The 13,709-nt window shown below is 47.9% G+C and overlaps 1 protein-coding gene across 1 annotated transcript in view; it reads right to left on the reverse strand.

Moving 5' to 3' along the window:
* EMD (emerin) overlaps window positions 1-13,709 on the reverse strand; it is a gene marked incomplete at its 5' end in the record, with an annotated part of 87,990 nt that overhangs the window by 12,877 nt on the left and 61,404 nt on the right. Inside the window, one exon of the mRNA XM_082264231.1 lies at window positions 5,092-5,162. Within this exon, the coding sequence (XP_082120357.1) occupies window positions 5,092-5,162 (71 nt within the window). The remainder of the gene's footprint in view (window positions 1-5,091; window positions 5,163-13,709) is intronic.

Consider the following 13,709-nt stretch of genomic DNA (forward strand, 5'->3'; position numbering starts at 1 on the left):
AGCAGGAGAACCTCCCGATATTTTTGAAGGGAGATTCCTGGATAACTGACAACACCAATTTGAGGACCCACGGCGATAATGGAGACCGCACTGGAGGAACCAAGTGTCGAGCTCTCTGGATAAAGGTACGCACCAAGGAATGTGGGGTCAATGGACCTTGAAAGAAAAACGCCAAGGCCGAACCTGGCCCTTGATGGTGCTCAAGGCCAAGTGCTGCTCAACCCCCCAGTTGGAGGAAAGCCAAGATCCGAGCCACCGAAAAGGAGCGAGGGAGAACCCCAAATGACTCACACCATGCAACATATGTCTTTCAAGTAGGATGGTAGATCTTCCTAGAGGTAGGTTTTTAACCTTTAACAGTGTACGGATCACCGATTCAGACTAACCTCTATCCTTCAGCACCTGGCTTTCAACAGTCAAGCCATTAAAACCAGGGACTGTAAAGCAGGATGGAAGATTGGCCCTTGGTACAGCAGATCTTCCCTGAGAGGAAGGCTTCAAGGAGCATCGGTGACCAGCCATACCAGAATCCCTTGCTGCCTAGATCCTTCACAGGAGTCTTGGCAGAAGTTTGAGAGGGGGAAAAGAATAAATCAGACGATACTGACGCCAAGGAGCCACTAATGCATCTGTGGCGTCGGCCAGACGATCCCGAGACCATGCCACAAACCTCTGTACCTTCCATGGAACGTGTACAGCAGAGAGGGCTGGAACGATCGTTCTGCCCACCTTAGAATGCAGGCTACTTTCCGATCCACCAGGACATTTCTTGTGCCCCTATGGTGATTGACATAGGCCACGGCCGTGGCATTGTCTGACTGAATTCGTACCCCGAAGACGAATTGTCCAATGATCCAGACAAAGTCTGATCGCTCGGAAGTTCCAGTACATTGATTAGCAGTCTGGACTCTTCCCGAGTCCAGACCCCCTGAGCACAAGCTGTACGAAGGACGCCTCCCCGCCCGGACAGGCTGGCATCCGTGGTGACAACCGCCCAGTACAGGGGGAGAAGGAGCAACCTCTAGAGAGTGGATTCTTCTCCAATGTCACCAAAATCTCTTTTTGCAGAGATCTTGTGTGGAACTGTGCAAATGGAACTGCCTTGAAGGTAGACACCATCAGGTCCAGCACCCGCATGCAAGACCGGAGGGATGGCCATCTGCTGGACAACAGAAGCTGAATTGCCTCCTGCAATTTCTGGAGTTTTTTCAGAGGAAGCAACACTCTGGCTGAAGTTTTGTGGATGGAACGAGAGCAGACTTCTGAAGGTTCAGAATCCAACCGAACTCCCTCAGAGATCGCAGAACAATCTCCAAGGTGTCCATTAGAGCAGTCGGAGACTCTGCTTGCAGAAGAAGATCGTCCAGGTACCCCAGTATCGCGATTCCCCGCTGATGCAACAATTCTAGCACCGGGGCCAACACTTGTGAAGACCAGAGGAACGGAGGCGAGACCAAAGGTAAATGCCACAAACTGATAATGCTCCTCGCTCACAGCACAGCGGAGGAATCACTGGTGACCGTCACACATTGGAATGTGAAGGTAGGCGTCCTTGATGTCGATAGAAGCGAGAAAATCCCCCAGATGTAGGGACGCCACTACCGTGTGAATGGACTCCACTCGGAACTTCTGTTCCTCGCACAAAGCAGTTTAGCGCCTTGAGGTCCAGAATTGGACTTACCTTCCCCTTCTTCCAGGGACCTGTAAACAGGCTTGAGTAAAACCCCTGGAAAAATTCTGAAGCCGGAACTGGGACAATCACTCACAGGAACAAATTAACCAAGATAGGAAAAAATCAATTTAAAAGGAAAAAAAAATTGCCAGGACCAGAGAGATCCCAGAAAGGAACTAGGTCCTTATGCCTGACTAGGCAGAAAAAAACGTAGTGCCTATAGCTGAGTGTGGGTGTATACCCCCTGGGACTGCAGATAGGCGTAGTCCAGCTTTTTCCTGCCTAGTGTCCTAGTCCTGTAGAGGGCAGTATAATCCAATGGTTAAGAAGGTTCAGGAGCTGTGTCCATCAATGAATGAAAGAGAAATAAGCAAAGCACATCCTTCTATAATGTGTACTTTTCTCTATTCAAAATACTTTGTGCGATTTCTGTCACTACTTTTAATTCCTCCATCTGCATGAGATACTTCTGACAGGTGATGCCGAACTCCCATGGGATGCAGGGGGATAAGGAATAGGGGAGGGGAGCCCCAGCACACAGCATGTGATTGACAGCCTCAGTTGTGCGTGTTTTCCTTCACTCAGGTCTCAGATTACACTGAAAATGATCAGTCATAATGTGTAAAATGCTTGCTTTAGGAGGCTGTACAGAAGAGAGGGGCCCTTTAGATCTGGTATGGATTTTTTGGGGGACCTCATGCTAATTTTTTTTTTTTAATGTAACTTGAGGTTCCCCCCCAAATTCCATCCCGGACCCTTTTCCGAGCATGGAGCCTAGTAGGCTAGGAAAGGGGGTGAGAGCGATTTTGGGCCTAGCAAAGTACCTTGTCCCCGTTTTGATAAAGACAAGGGCCTCCTCCCCACAATCCTGGCCCAGTGGTTGTGGGGATCACTTATTGGAATCTGGAAGCCCCCTTGACGTGAAAATGACTAGTGTATTTTGATAGTCACTGCTCTCCGCTCACCAAAACATGAGCAATTAGTAGTCATGTTTTTGCTCAGTTCTTAGTATTAGTTCTGGTGGGGGACAGCTTAAATATCAGTTATGCTGCAGCATACCAGTGAGTATGTATGTTTCTTTTTTTTTAAGTAACCCTATACATCTTCTTTAACCAATTCCCGCCTGTCATATAGTAAAATATAGCAAAGTGGTTGTCCTATCCTGACTGGGCGTCATATAACGTCCAGCAGGATAGGCCACTGCGCGTAGAGCGGCGATCGGTGGTGTGGTGTGTCACTCTATGACGTAAGCTCTTTACAATGTGATCAGCTGTGTCCAATCACAGCTGGTCACATAGTAAATAGGAAGTGCCGTTGATCGTCTTTCTTCAGTTCGTGCCTGACAGTAGAGGACAACCGATCTGCAGCTCTCCTAACAGGGGGGGGGGGGGTCTGTGCTGGTAATCAGAGCATTGATTACCAGTGCAGACCCTTGGCGGATGCCACTAGAGCCACCAGGGATTGCCCACCCATGGCCACCAGGGATTGCCCACCCATGGCCACCAGGGATTCCAATCAGTGCTCAGGGAGCCTGTCAGTGCCCTCCTCATCATTACTGCCCATTATTGTCATCTATCAGTGCTGCCCATCAGTGCCCATCATTGCCATCTATCAGTGCCCCCTATCAGTGCCGCCCATCAATGCTATATATCACTGCCGCCTATTAGTGCCCATCAGTGAAGCATATCAGTGCCTCCTCATCAGTGCCTGTCAGTGCGGTCTCATCAGTGCAGGAAAACAAATTATTTACAAAATTTTATAACATAAACAAAAAAAACTTTATTTTTTTCAAACTTTTCGTTTTTTATTTGTTTAGAATAAAAAAAAAAACCTTGCGGTGATCAAATACCACCAAAAGAAAGCTCTATTTGTGGGAAAAAAATGACATAAATATGGTTTAGGGACAGTGTTGCATGACCGCGCAATTTTCATTCAAAATGCAACAGCTCTAAAAGCTGAAAATTGGCCTGGGCAAGTGCCCCGGTATTGAAGTGGTTAATGCTGTAGTAATGATTACAGAGCTGAATTAATTTGTGTCTTATTTCTGCCTAAATTTCAACTTTAACCGTCTATGGTCACTTTAAAGGAGAAGTATGGCCAAAGCTCTTTTGGCCATACTTCTCCTGTGTGTCACAGGAGTGCACTTAGTTCTGCACTCCCGTGACCCAGATTCAACCAGGTTTTGTCGGCTGACGTCACAGAGCTGGTCCAGGCTCTACAGGGATCCCGACAATAATGTTCGGATCTGCCAGGATGCCTGACCGACAGCTGGCTCAATCTCTAGGCGCACTGCTGAGAGACTGAGCCAGCCGCTCTCACCCCCTCCACTGTTCAGCACTCTAGTGAGCATTAAAGGGGCAGAGCACTGAACTGATGACTAACAGTCACCGCTCTGTGCTCAGAGTGGAGCCAAGAACTGAGCAATCAGTGGTATTTGATTGCTCAGTTCTTGGTGCAGAGGAGGCAGAGGACAGCAGCAGATCGATACTGCCTCAAACATAGGTGAGTTTATACAATCATTTTTTCCTATCTTGCACTTCCCTTTTTACCACCTCCCGCCTGCTGTATAGTAAAATGTCGGCGGGCGGGATCCTCTATCATTCTGGGATGACATGATATGACTTTGCCCCAGTTTCACCGCTGTTACACGCCCATTAAGCTGTGTCCCTAGGACAAGGCGCGATCCCGATCTTGGTAAAGAGCCGATGATGTGGCTCTTTGTCCATGTGATCGGCTGTGTCCAATCATAACTGGTCACATGCAAACATGGAAGTGTCATTTATCGGCTCTCAACTAACCATGACAGAGTGTGAGGAGAGCCGATCAGCGGTATCTCCTCGCAGGGGAGACCTGTACAGGTAATCAGGGCAGTGATCATCAGTGCCCTAATTATCAGTGCAGCCCCAGAAGTGCCCATCAGTGACACCAATCAGTGATGCCTTTCAGTGCCGCTTATCATTGCCCAAAAGTGCCACCTATCAGTGCTCACCAGTGTGGCCTATTAGTGCCTCCTCATCAGTGCCCTTCAGTGCTGCCTCACCAGTGCAGTCTATTATTGCCCATTAGTGCCACCTCATAATCTTCTTTTTCAGTCTTTTTTTTTTAATTCTTTTAGCAAAAAATAAAAACCCAGCAGTGATTAAATACCACCAAAAGACAGCTTTATTTGTGTGAAAAAAATGTCATTTGGGTACAGCGTTGTACGACCACACAATTGTCATTCAAAGTGTGACAGCGCTGAAAGCTGAAAATTGGCCCAGTCAGGAAGGGGGTAAAAATTCCCGGTATTGAAGCGGTTAAGGCAAAAGTAATAGTCATCTACAGCTTCTCTTCTGGGATAGATGTAAAAGACATCTGCTGCATTTAGAAGGCTTTTTATGCTTCAATATTCTGTTTGAAAAAGTAAAGTAGACACTTACCACCCTCTGGTGAGCTTGTGGATGCTGGTAGGTTTTGGTGTACGTTTCTTCTTCATACGTTTCATAGTCATCTATTTAAAACAAAAGAAAAAAAATACAGCATTCAGGGTATAACTAGTTTTTCCTAAAACACACAGCATTCCCTTTTGTGGGATTTACATAGGAACTATAAGCTACTGCTGAAAAGTCTATGGACTTCTTTACCCCAAAATGCTTGCATTAACCACTTCAAGACCACAATACCTATAAATACGTTGCAGTTTTGAAGTGGTTTACAGCTGGCAGTGAAACGATCCAATGGTGCGGCTGGCTGCTCCCATAGGCAAAATTGTCTTTGATCGCCTCTATAGCTGTGAAGGACAAGAGCGACACCATGACATCACTGCTGGTCCAGGCTGGAAGTAAATAGTTTTTTTTTTTTTTTTTTTTAGCAAGAGATCAAAAAAAATTTTTTTAGGGTCTTTTTGATCTCTCCATAAAGAGGACCTGCCATCCTTTGTTATATTACAAGAGATGTTTACATTCCTTATAATGGAATTAAAATGAAAAAAAAAAAAAAAATAAAAATTAAAGGGACAGTGTAAACATAAAAAAGCAAATAAGGGGGAAAAAAAAAAAAATTCAAAAGCACCCCCATTCCTGTGCGCAGAAACAAATGCATATGTAAGTTGCGCCCGCATATGTAAACGGAATTCGCACCACACATGTGAAGTATCGCTATGAACGTTAGAATGAGAGCATCTAGCGCTAGACCTCCTTTGTAAAGCGTCGCCTATGGAGATTTTTAAGTACTGTACTTTGTTGCCATTCCCCGTTAGGTATCTATTTGTGCGGCATAAAATCATCTTTCACATTTAACAATAAAAAAAATTAAAAGTAGGGTATATATATTGTGTTTTTTTTTTCAATTCATTAAACAGTATTTTTTTTCCAAAAAAAAAACACTGCGTGACATGAAAATTGGATTTTTGTCATCGTAAAATCCTTTTCTCTGAAGTTCATTGATGGACACGGTCTCTGTTCTTCATAACAGTAGGGTTATACTGCCCCATACAGGAGTAGGACACTAGGCAGAAAAAGAGTTATGGCTACGCCTATGGACAGTCCCAAGGGGTATACCCTCTCTCCCTGCTTTAGGATGTCAGTTTTGTATCAAAGCAGTGTCAGCGAAAACAATACCAACCCAACTCAAAATAGAGGGACGGGTACTGCGTCCGTCAATGAACTTCAGAGAAAAGGATTTTACGGTAAGACAAAAATCCAATTTACTCTATCGTTCATTGACGGACGCAGTCTCTGTTCTTCATAACAGTAGGGACTTAAAGATGAGGGTTGGGAACAGCAGAAAATAATTCCCCAAGGCTGAAACATATCCAACCAGGCAACATAGGACTCATCAGAAACAACAAGATAATACCCACCTGAAAAAAAACATTAAACCTCCACAAGGGAGAATAAAAACACCCTTAAACAGCACATCCACCTTATAAAACTTTTTTATACCTTATAAAAGGTATGAACAGACGACCAGGTAGCCGCCTTGCAAAGCTGAACCACAGATGCCTGCTAGCGAAAGGCCCAGGAAGCACTAAGCGTTCGAGTAGAATGCGCCTTAAGAGGGAAAGGTGGAACCTGACCCTTAATTGAATAAGCCTGCACAACTGTCAGCCTGATCTGATGGAAATAGTGGCAGCAGACTTAGGTAGCCCTTTCCTTGGTCCATCCGTGAGAACAAAGAGCGAATCCGACTTCCGAAAAGATTTAGTAGTCGCCAAGCACACCTTGATTGCCCGAACCACATCCAAAGTATGTAGTGCAAATTCCTCGGGATGTTGATTCTTAGAAGACAAGGAGGGCAACACAATGTCCTCATTTAAGTGGAAACTGGTAACCACCTTCGGAAGGAAGGACAGATCTGGACGAAGCACCACTTTATACCTGTGAACTACCAGATAGGGAGAACGACAGGAAACGCTGCCAGTTCCAACACCCTGCACGCAGAAGTAATAGCCACTAAGAAGGCCACCTTTTGGGATAAGGTAAGCAGGGGAAAGTCCCGAATATTTTCAAAGGGAGGCTTCTGGAGAACCGACAGCACCAAATTAATGTCCCAAGGTGGCAACGGAGGTCGCAATGGCGGCGCCAATTTTCACACCCACCACGCAATATACGACTTCTACGTACGATGATAGATCTTTCTAGAAGTCGCTTTTCTCGCTTTAAGCCGAGTGGGAATCACTGAAGCAGACAATCCCCTATCCTTCAGCACCTGGCTTTCAACAGCCAAGCCGTCAAAGCCAGCGACTGTAAAGTAGGACAGAAGATCAGCCCTTGAGACAGTAGATCCTCCCTGAGAGCAAGTCTCCAAGGAACGTCTGCGACTAGCCTGACCAGGTCAGCGTACCAAGCTCGGTGAGGCCAGTCCGTAGCCACAAGGATGACCGTAATCCCTTCCGCCTCAATCCTACGAAGAAGTCTTGGCAGCAACGTGAGAGGGGGAAAAGCATAAATCAGCTGATACTGACCCCACAAAGCCACCAGCGCATCTGTGGCATCTGCCGGGGGGTCCCGAGATCGGGCAACAAGCCTTTGCACTTTCACGTTTATCCGAGATGCCAATAGATCTACTTCTGGAGTGCCCCAACAAAGGCATAACTGCTGGAACACCTCCCTGTGGAGAGACCATTCCCCTGGATCCAAGGCCTGCCGACTGATGTAATCCGCCTGCCTATTTTTCACTCCTGGAATGTGAATGGCGGAAAGAGCTGGAACAGAGAGTTCCACCCATCGAAGGATGCTCGCCACCTCTAAGGCCGCAAGGACACTCTTGGTGCTCCCTTGGTGATTGACATAAGCCACAGCCGTGGCATTGTCCGATTGAATGCGCAGTGGAAAGCCTTGAAGGTACTCCGTCCAGTGGACTGGGCAATACCTGATTACTCTCAGCTTCAGAACATTGATCAGTAACCTGGATTCCTCCAGAGACCAGACCCCTTGAGCAGAAAGCTTGCGTAGAACACCTCCCCACCCGGACAGACTGGCATCCGTGGGGATCACTGTCCAATATAGGGGGAGGAAGGATTTTCCTAGATTGAGCGTCGAGGACCGAAGCCACCATATCAGGGACCCCCTGGTCCCCTGGCTCAACTGGATCTGGTTGTCCAGGAAATTCGGATCTTTGTTCCATTTGAGAAGGATTTCCTTCTGGAGGATTCTCGTGTGGAATTGAGGGACCGCCGCAAAGGACGACACCATCAGTCCCAGAACTCTCATACAAGTCCGAAGGGACGACCATTTGCTGGATAACAATAGCTGAATCGCAGTCTGGAGCTTTTGAAAATTTTCCGGAGGAAGAAACACCCTGGCTGAGGACGAATCCAAAGTCAGGGCCAGATAGTCCAGTCTCATGGAAGGAACCAGGGACGACTTCTGAAGGTTCAAAATCCACCCAAACTCCTCCAGAGTTCTCATGGTGATCTCCAAGTCTGTCACCAGCACAGTTGGGAGACTGTGCACGGAGAAGTAGATCGTCCAGGTAACCCAAGACCGATATCCCCCGCTGGCGTAACAACGCCAGGACCGGAGCCAACACCTTTGTGAAGACCCGAGGAGCAGAGGCGAGACCAAAGGTTAAGGCCACAAACTGATAGTGATCCTCTCCCACAGCAAAACTGAGAAACCGTTGATGTCCTGCACATATCAGAATGTGAAGGTAGGCATCTTTGATGTCTATGGAGGCCAGGAAATACATCTGATGTAGGGAAGCAACCACAAAGCGAATGGATTCCATCTTGAATTTCTGAACTTGCACGAAGCAATTCAGTGCCTTGAGGTCCAGAAATGGACACACCTTGCCTTCCTTCCTGGGGACCGTAAATAGGTTTGAGTATAAGCCCTGAAAACGTTCCAAAGACGGCACCGGAACTAGTACTCCTAGTTGTAACAGGTCCTGTTCCGCCCCAAAGAGAGCCTGTAAGCGATCCGGGGACAGTCGTACAATGGAAAGGAAAAACCTTACCGGTGGGACAGATCGAAACTCGATCTTGTAACCAAACCGTATCACCTCGTGAACCCACTTGTCTTGTATACGGGACAACCACAGGTCCGGGAACCGGCAAAGACGTCCCCCCACCCCAGATACGGGTGAGGGCGCACCTTCATGCTGAAGGGGTCTTATCCGCAGGTCTGGAAAAACCTGATTTCTGTTTGCCAGACCAGGGTAGCTTGGAGCCACCCGAGGAGGCCTTGAAGGACTTTGATCCTTTATCACTTGTCCCCGAGGGACGAAAAAACTTTTTGTGTGCTGAAAAGGAGGGACCCCATCTATGACGAGAGTCCTTACCCTTGTTAGCCTGTGGGAGAAAGGTACTCTTACCCCCTGTAAGACCTTTGATAATGTCATCAAGGGTAGTCCCAAACAGGCGATCACCTTGAAAAGGTAGATCAGTCAAGGCCTTCTTTGAGGTCTGATCCGCAGACCAGCATTTTAGCCAAAGTATATGCTGGAGGACCACCACCGAAACTGACAGTCGGGCCAATATTGGAGCCGCATCCAGCGAGGCATAGCAAACAAAATGCAGCCCCTGCACCAACTGGTCCGTCAGCTCCGCAAAGGCAGGGGGGGGGGTTGCACCCCCATTAGGTCACTGCATAATAACTTAGCCCATTCAGTCAAGGTTTGTGACACAAGGGCACTAGTAAACACCGGTCTTAGTGCAGACCGCGCCAGGGAGTACATATTGCAGGCCACAGACTCCACCTTTCTATCCACTGGATCCTTAAAGGACGGGGAATCCTCCACTGGAATCATGGTAGCTTTATTCAATCTGGAGGTGGCACAGTCCACTTTTTAATAAAGGACTCCTCAAAGGGGTAGCATCTAGCAATCCGCTTACGCACCCCAGGGGGGCGCTTTGGGCGGTCCCATTCTTTTTTGACCGTGTTGTCAAAATACGCGGAAAGCGGGAAAAACCTTTGCCACTCTGGATGGCTTGTGAGTGCCAAACGTAACCTGCGCCTCAGTTGCGTCCTCAATTTTTAGGATCCCACGCACGGAAACAACCAGTGAGTCCACCAGAGCCTTTTCTTGCGCGGTGGCGGAGGGATCCTCACTATCAGAGGAGACAGGGAGCCAGGTAGTAGACCCGGCAGGGAGACCCCCGTCTGCGGTGGCTGAATCATATTCAGAATCTGATACCTCAGATGAGGCAGGGGTAGGTGGGGGGCGTTTTTTGGCACCTCGCCCCTTACAGGCCACCTCCACCCGGGACAAAAAGGATTCCAAGATCCCGACAGTGCATCTATGGATAGCTGGGATCCGGAGGGCCCTGCGGCCTCCTTGAGGGGGTCAGGTGGGGAATAAAGTATTTTTTTTTAAGAACGTCCCACAGCGATATAGCGCCCAAAATAGGTCAGGCAGAATGCACTGAAGACCCCCAGCAGAGAGAGAGAGAGAGAGACCCAGACTCACCACCCACACCAGAGATGCACCAGGAAGGCCCAGAACATCTGTACAGCACGTGTCTGCATCGATCTCGATCAGCAGCAGGGTATAGGGAGGGGCTCCACCACCAAAAAAAACGCCTCTAGGGGCTCCAAGAACATGGCCACCAGTGATTTTCAATGGGAATTCACCGCAAATTGGCCACCGGGTGTACCAACATGGCCACCGATCTTTCTCAGCAAATAGCTACAAGAAAATAGGGGCCCTGCGCAGCCTGTGGAGCTTCTGGGGGCCCTCAAGGGGACCCCCCCAGCTTCCTGGACGGGGTCGACAGAAGGGGGCCCTGGAAGTGACAGGTGAATCCCCCCCCCACGCGATCGATCGTCGGGGCGCCCCCACCGTTGGCCTTACACCCGGTCCCAGCCCCCAGGGAGTAGCTTCAAGCCTCCCATAGACCCAGTAGTGAGGGGGGGAGGGGGGACAGGAAAGGGGGGGGGCGTGACAAGACAGAGGGGAACCTGGGGGTGCGAGGGTCTGACCGTCCTAAGGAGGGGCCCGCGTCCACCCCAAAACCCGCCAGGGGAGAGGGGGGAACATTTTACTTACCACACCTGGAACAGGTGGGCGCCATCTCCTGACAGAATCCCTCTCCGGCGAAGTGGGGGGCTGTCAGCCAATAAGAAAGCTGCGACTCTGGCCTAGACCCGGTCGTATGCGACCTGGCGAGACGTTTAACTCGCAGGGCCAGTCCCTGTCCGGTGGGACTGTGTCGCGGCCGACCTAGCGCGAAGCTGGGGTCTTCGCTCGCTGGCCAGCTGGGGTGACCACTGGCTCTTTATATCCAGCCCGACGCCCAGATTGGGCTTAGTTGCTTGTTGATCTCACAGGAAAAAAATCCGGTGAAAAAAAAATATATAGAAAAAAACTTTTTCCAGGACCAGAGATCCCTGCAAAGGAACTAGGTCCTCACTCCTGACTAGGCGGATTAAAACTGACATCCTATAGCAGGGAGAGAGGGTATACCCCCTGGGATGGCTTTTCGTGCACGACTGCAGACATGGAGGAATCAACAAGGACAGATGCAGGCAGGACAGAGGCCCTGGCAGGAGCCCCCACCAGGTACAAACGTCTGCACAGTCGATTGTCCGGTCGCCCACAGCACACCCCCCAGCCCCCATTGCCAGCTAGCGCCCTGCCCTCACCCCAGGAGGTGGGCCAGACCACCCAAACAGCCCCAGCATATGTGAGGGGGGGAGGCGGGGGTAGGATTGGGGACACTGGAAGGGGGGGCCTGACAGGAAGGAGGGGAACCGGGGGTCTGACTGTCCCAAGGAGGGGCCCACGTTCACCCCTAAACCCTCCAGGGAGAGAGGGGGGACAGCACTCGGGCCGAGACCTGGTTGTATGCGACCTCGCGGGCCGTTTAACTCGCATGCCAGCCCCCGTCCAGTGGGGCTATGACACGGCCGACCTAGCGCGGAGCTGAGGTCTGCGCGCACTCGCTGGCCAGACTGGGGTGATCACTGGATCTAAATTATACAGCCCGTCGCCCAGTCCAGCAGTTGATTGTAGATCTCACAGGAAAAATCCAGGAGAAAAAAATTTCTATCTAAAAAAAGAATAAAATTTGCCAGGACCAAAGATCCCAGCATGGAACTAGGTCCTTACTCCTGACTTGACAGAAGAAAAACTGAGTGCCTACAGCAGAGAGATGGAGTATACCCCCTGGGACTGCCCATGAGCATAGCCAGACTTTTTTTCTGCCTAGTGTCCTACTCCTGTAGGGGGCAGTATAACCCAATGGTTAAGAATATCAGGAGCGGTGTCCGTCAATGAACGAAAGAGAAACATTTAGTACACCTCTGCAATACGTACATGTCAACGCATGTTTTATCCTTGTAAACATGCTGTAAACACCCAAACATTTCATTGATTTGCCAGAAATACATGGTATGCTCCTACCTTCCTTTTTAACATGGCAATGCTGTACTTTTGGCCTATGAATTCCTAAGCATGTGATGTCAGCCCTGTCTACTATATTTTTGAAGGATCACAAAGGATACAGACCTCTCCCTATCTCCATAACCTCTCCTTACAAACAGGCAGGGGCCGAAAGAGTTGTAAACGTACACATTTTCTGGCAAGATTAACAGGGATTTTTTACACATAAAAAACATACTGGGTAAACAACAACTTTCACTGGTATAAAACAGCAGAGAAAAAGGGAAAAGTGAATTGCCGGGATTTACTTACACTTAAAAGTGACACTAAACTCAGTTTAAAATATATGTATATTCTATTTAATAATGTATTCTTAACTCAAGAAAGTCATTTTTATTGTTCCCAGCCACCTTCAAATCCAAATATTGTTTTTGCTGCTGTGATCTGATTTTCTGTTAGAAGGTGTCTACGTTCGTTCTCCATGGTCCACTGTATTTACGTGTGTAGCCATCCTTCTCTTTATAACTTCCGAGATGGATTATGGAGCATGGGATGTGTGGTGTGCATAGAGAAGTGCACATGACCACAACTAACGTGCACTGCTAATTCCAAACCAATGAAAGTGAGGAAGAAAAGGAGAGCTTCAGGAGCTCCCTATCTGTTATGGTACAATGAGGCTGTAAGAAACAATTTAATAAAAAATAGATTACAGGACCATTACGTAGAGGATGTGTATTAATTATTTTTGAAAACTAAGGATATCACTTAGTGCCACGTTAAACATGTGTTGACGCATGTGCGTTGACATGCATTTATTTTCTACGAACCATGTTGTGTTTTTCCACTCATTTTAAAAAAAAATTTGCATATGCATTAACATCTGCATTTTGGGTTTGAAAGTTACCTAAATACTCTCAAACAATTTATATTTCCTGGCAGGCGGTAGTTACAATTTTGTTTGTCGCATGATATTTGTGCAGAAGTTTGTTAAATCTATATTTTCAGTAAACAAACACTCCAATTAATTTTAAGTGCATACTAACAAAATTTAATTTCCAATTGATTGCAAAATAAAAAAAGAGATTGTGTTCAGTAAATAATTAAGGTGATTGTAGCTGTATAACTGTTGCAATTAACTAGAGCTAAACTAGAGAAACTTAACATAAATAAGTCCCCGGGACCGGATGGCTTGCACCCAAGGGTTCTTAATGAGCTCAGCCAGGTGATTGCCAGA

Source organism: Pelophylax lessonae, assembly GCF_965119305.1.
Source record: "Pelophylax lessonae genome assembly, chromosome: 7".
In the NCBI taxonomy this organism is placed as follows: domain Eukaryota; kingdom Metazoa; phylum Chordata; class Amphibia; order Anura; family Ranidae; genus Pelophylax; species Pelophylax lessonae.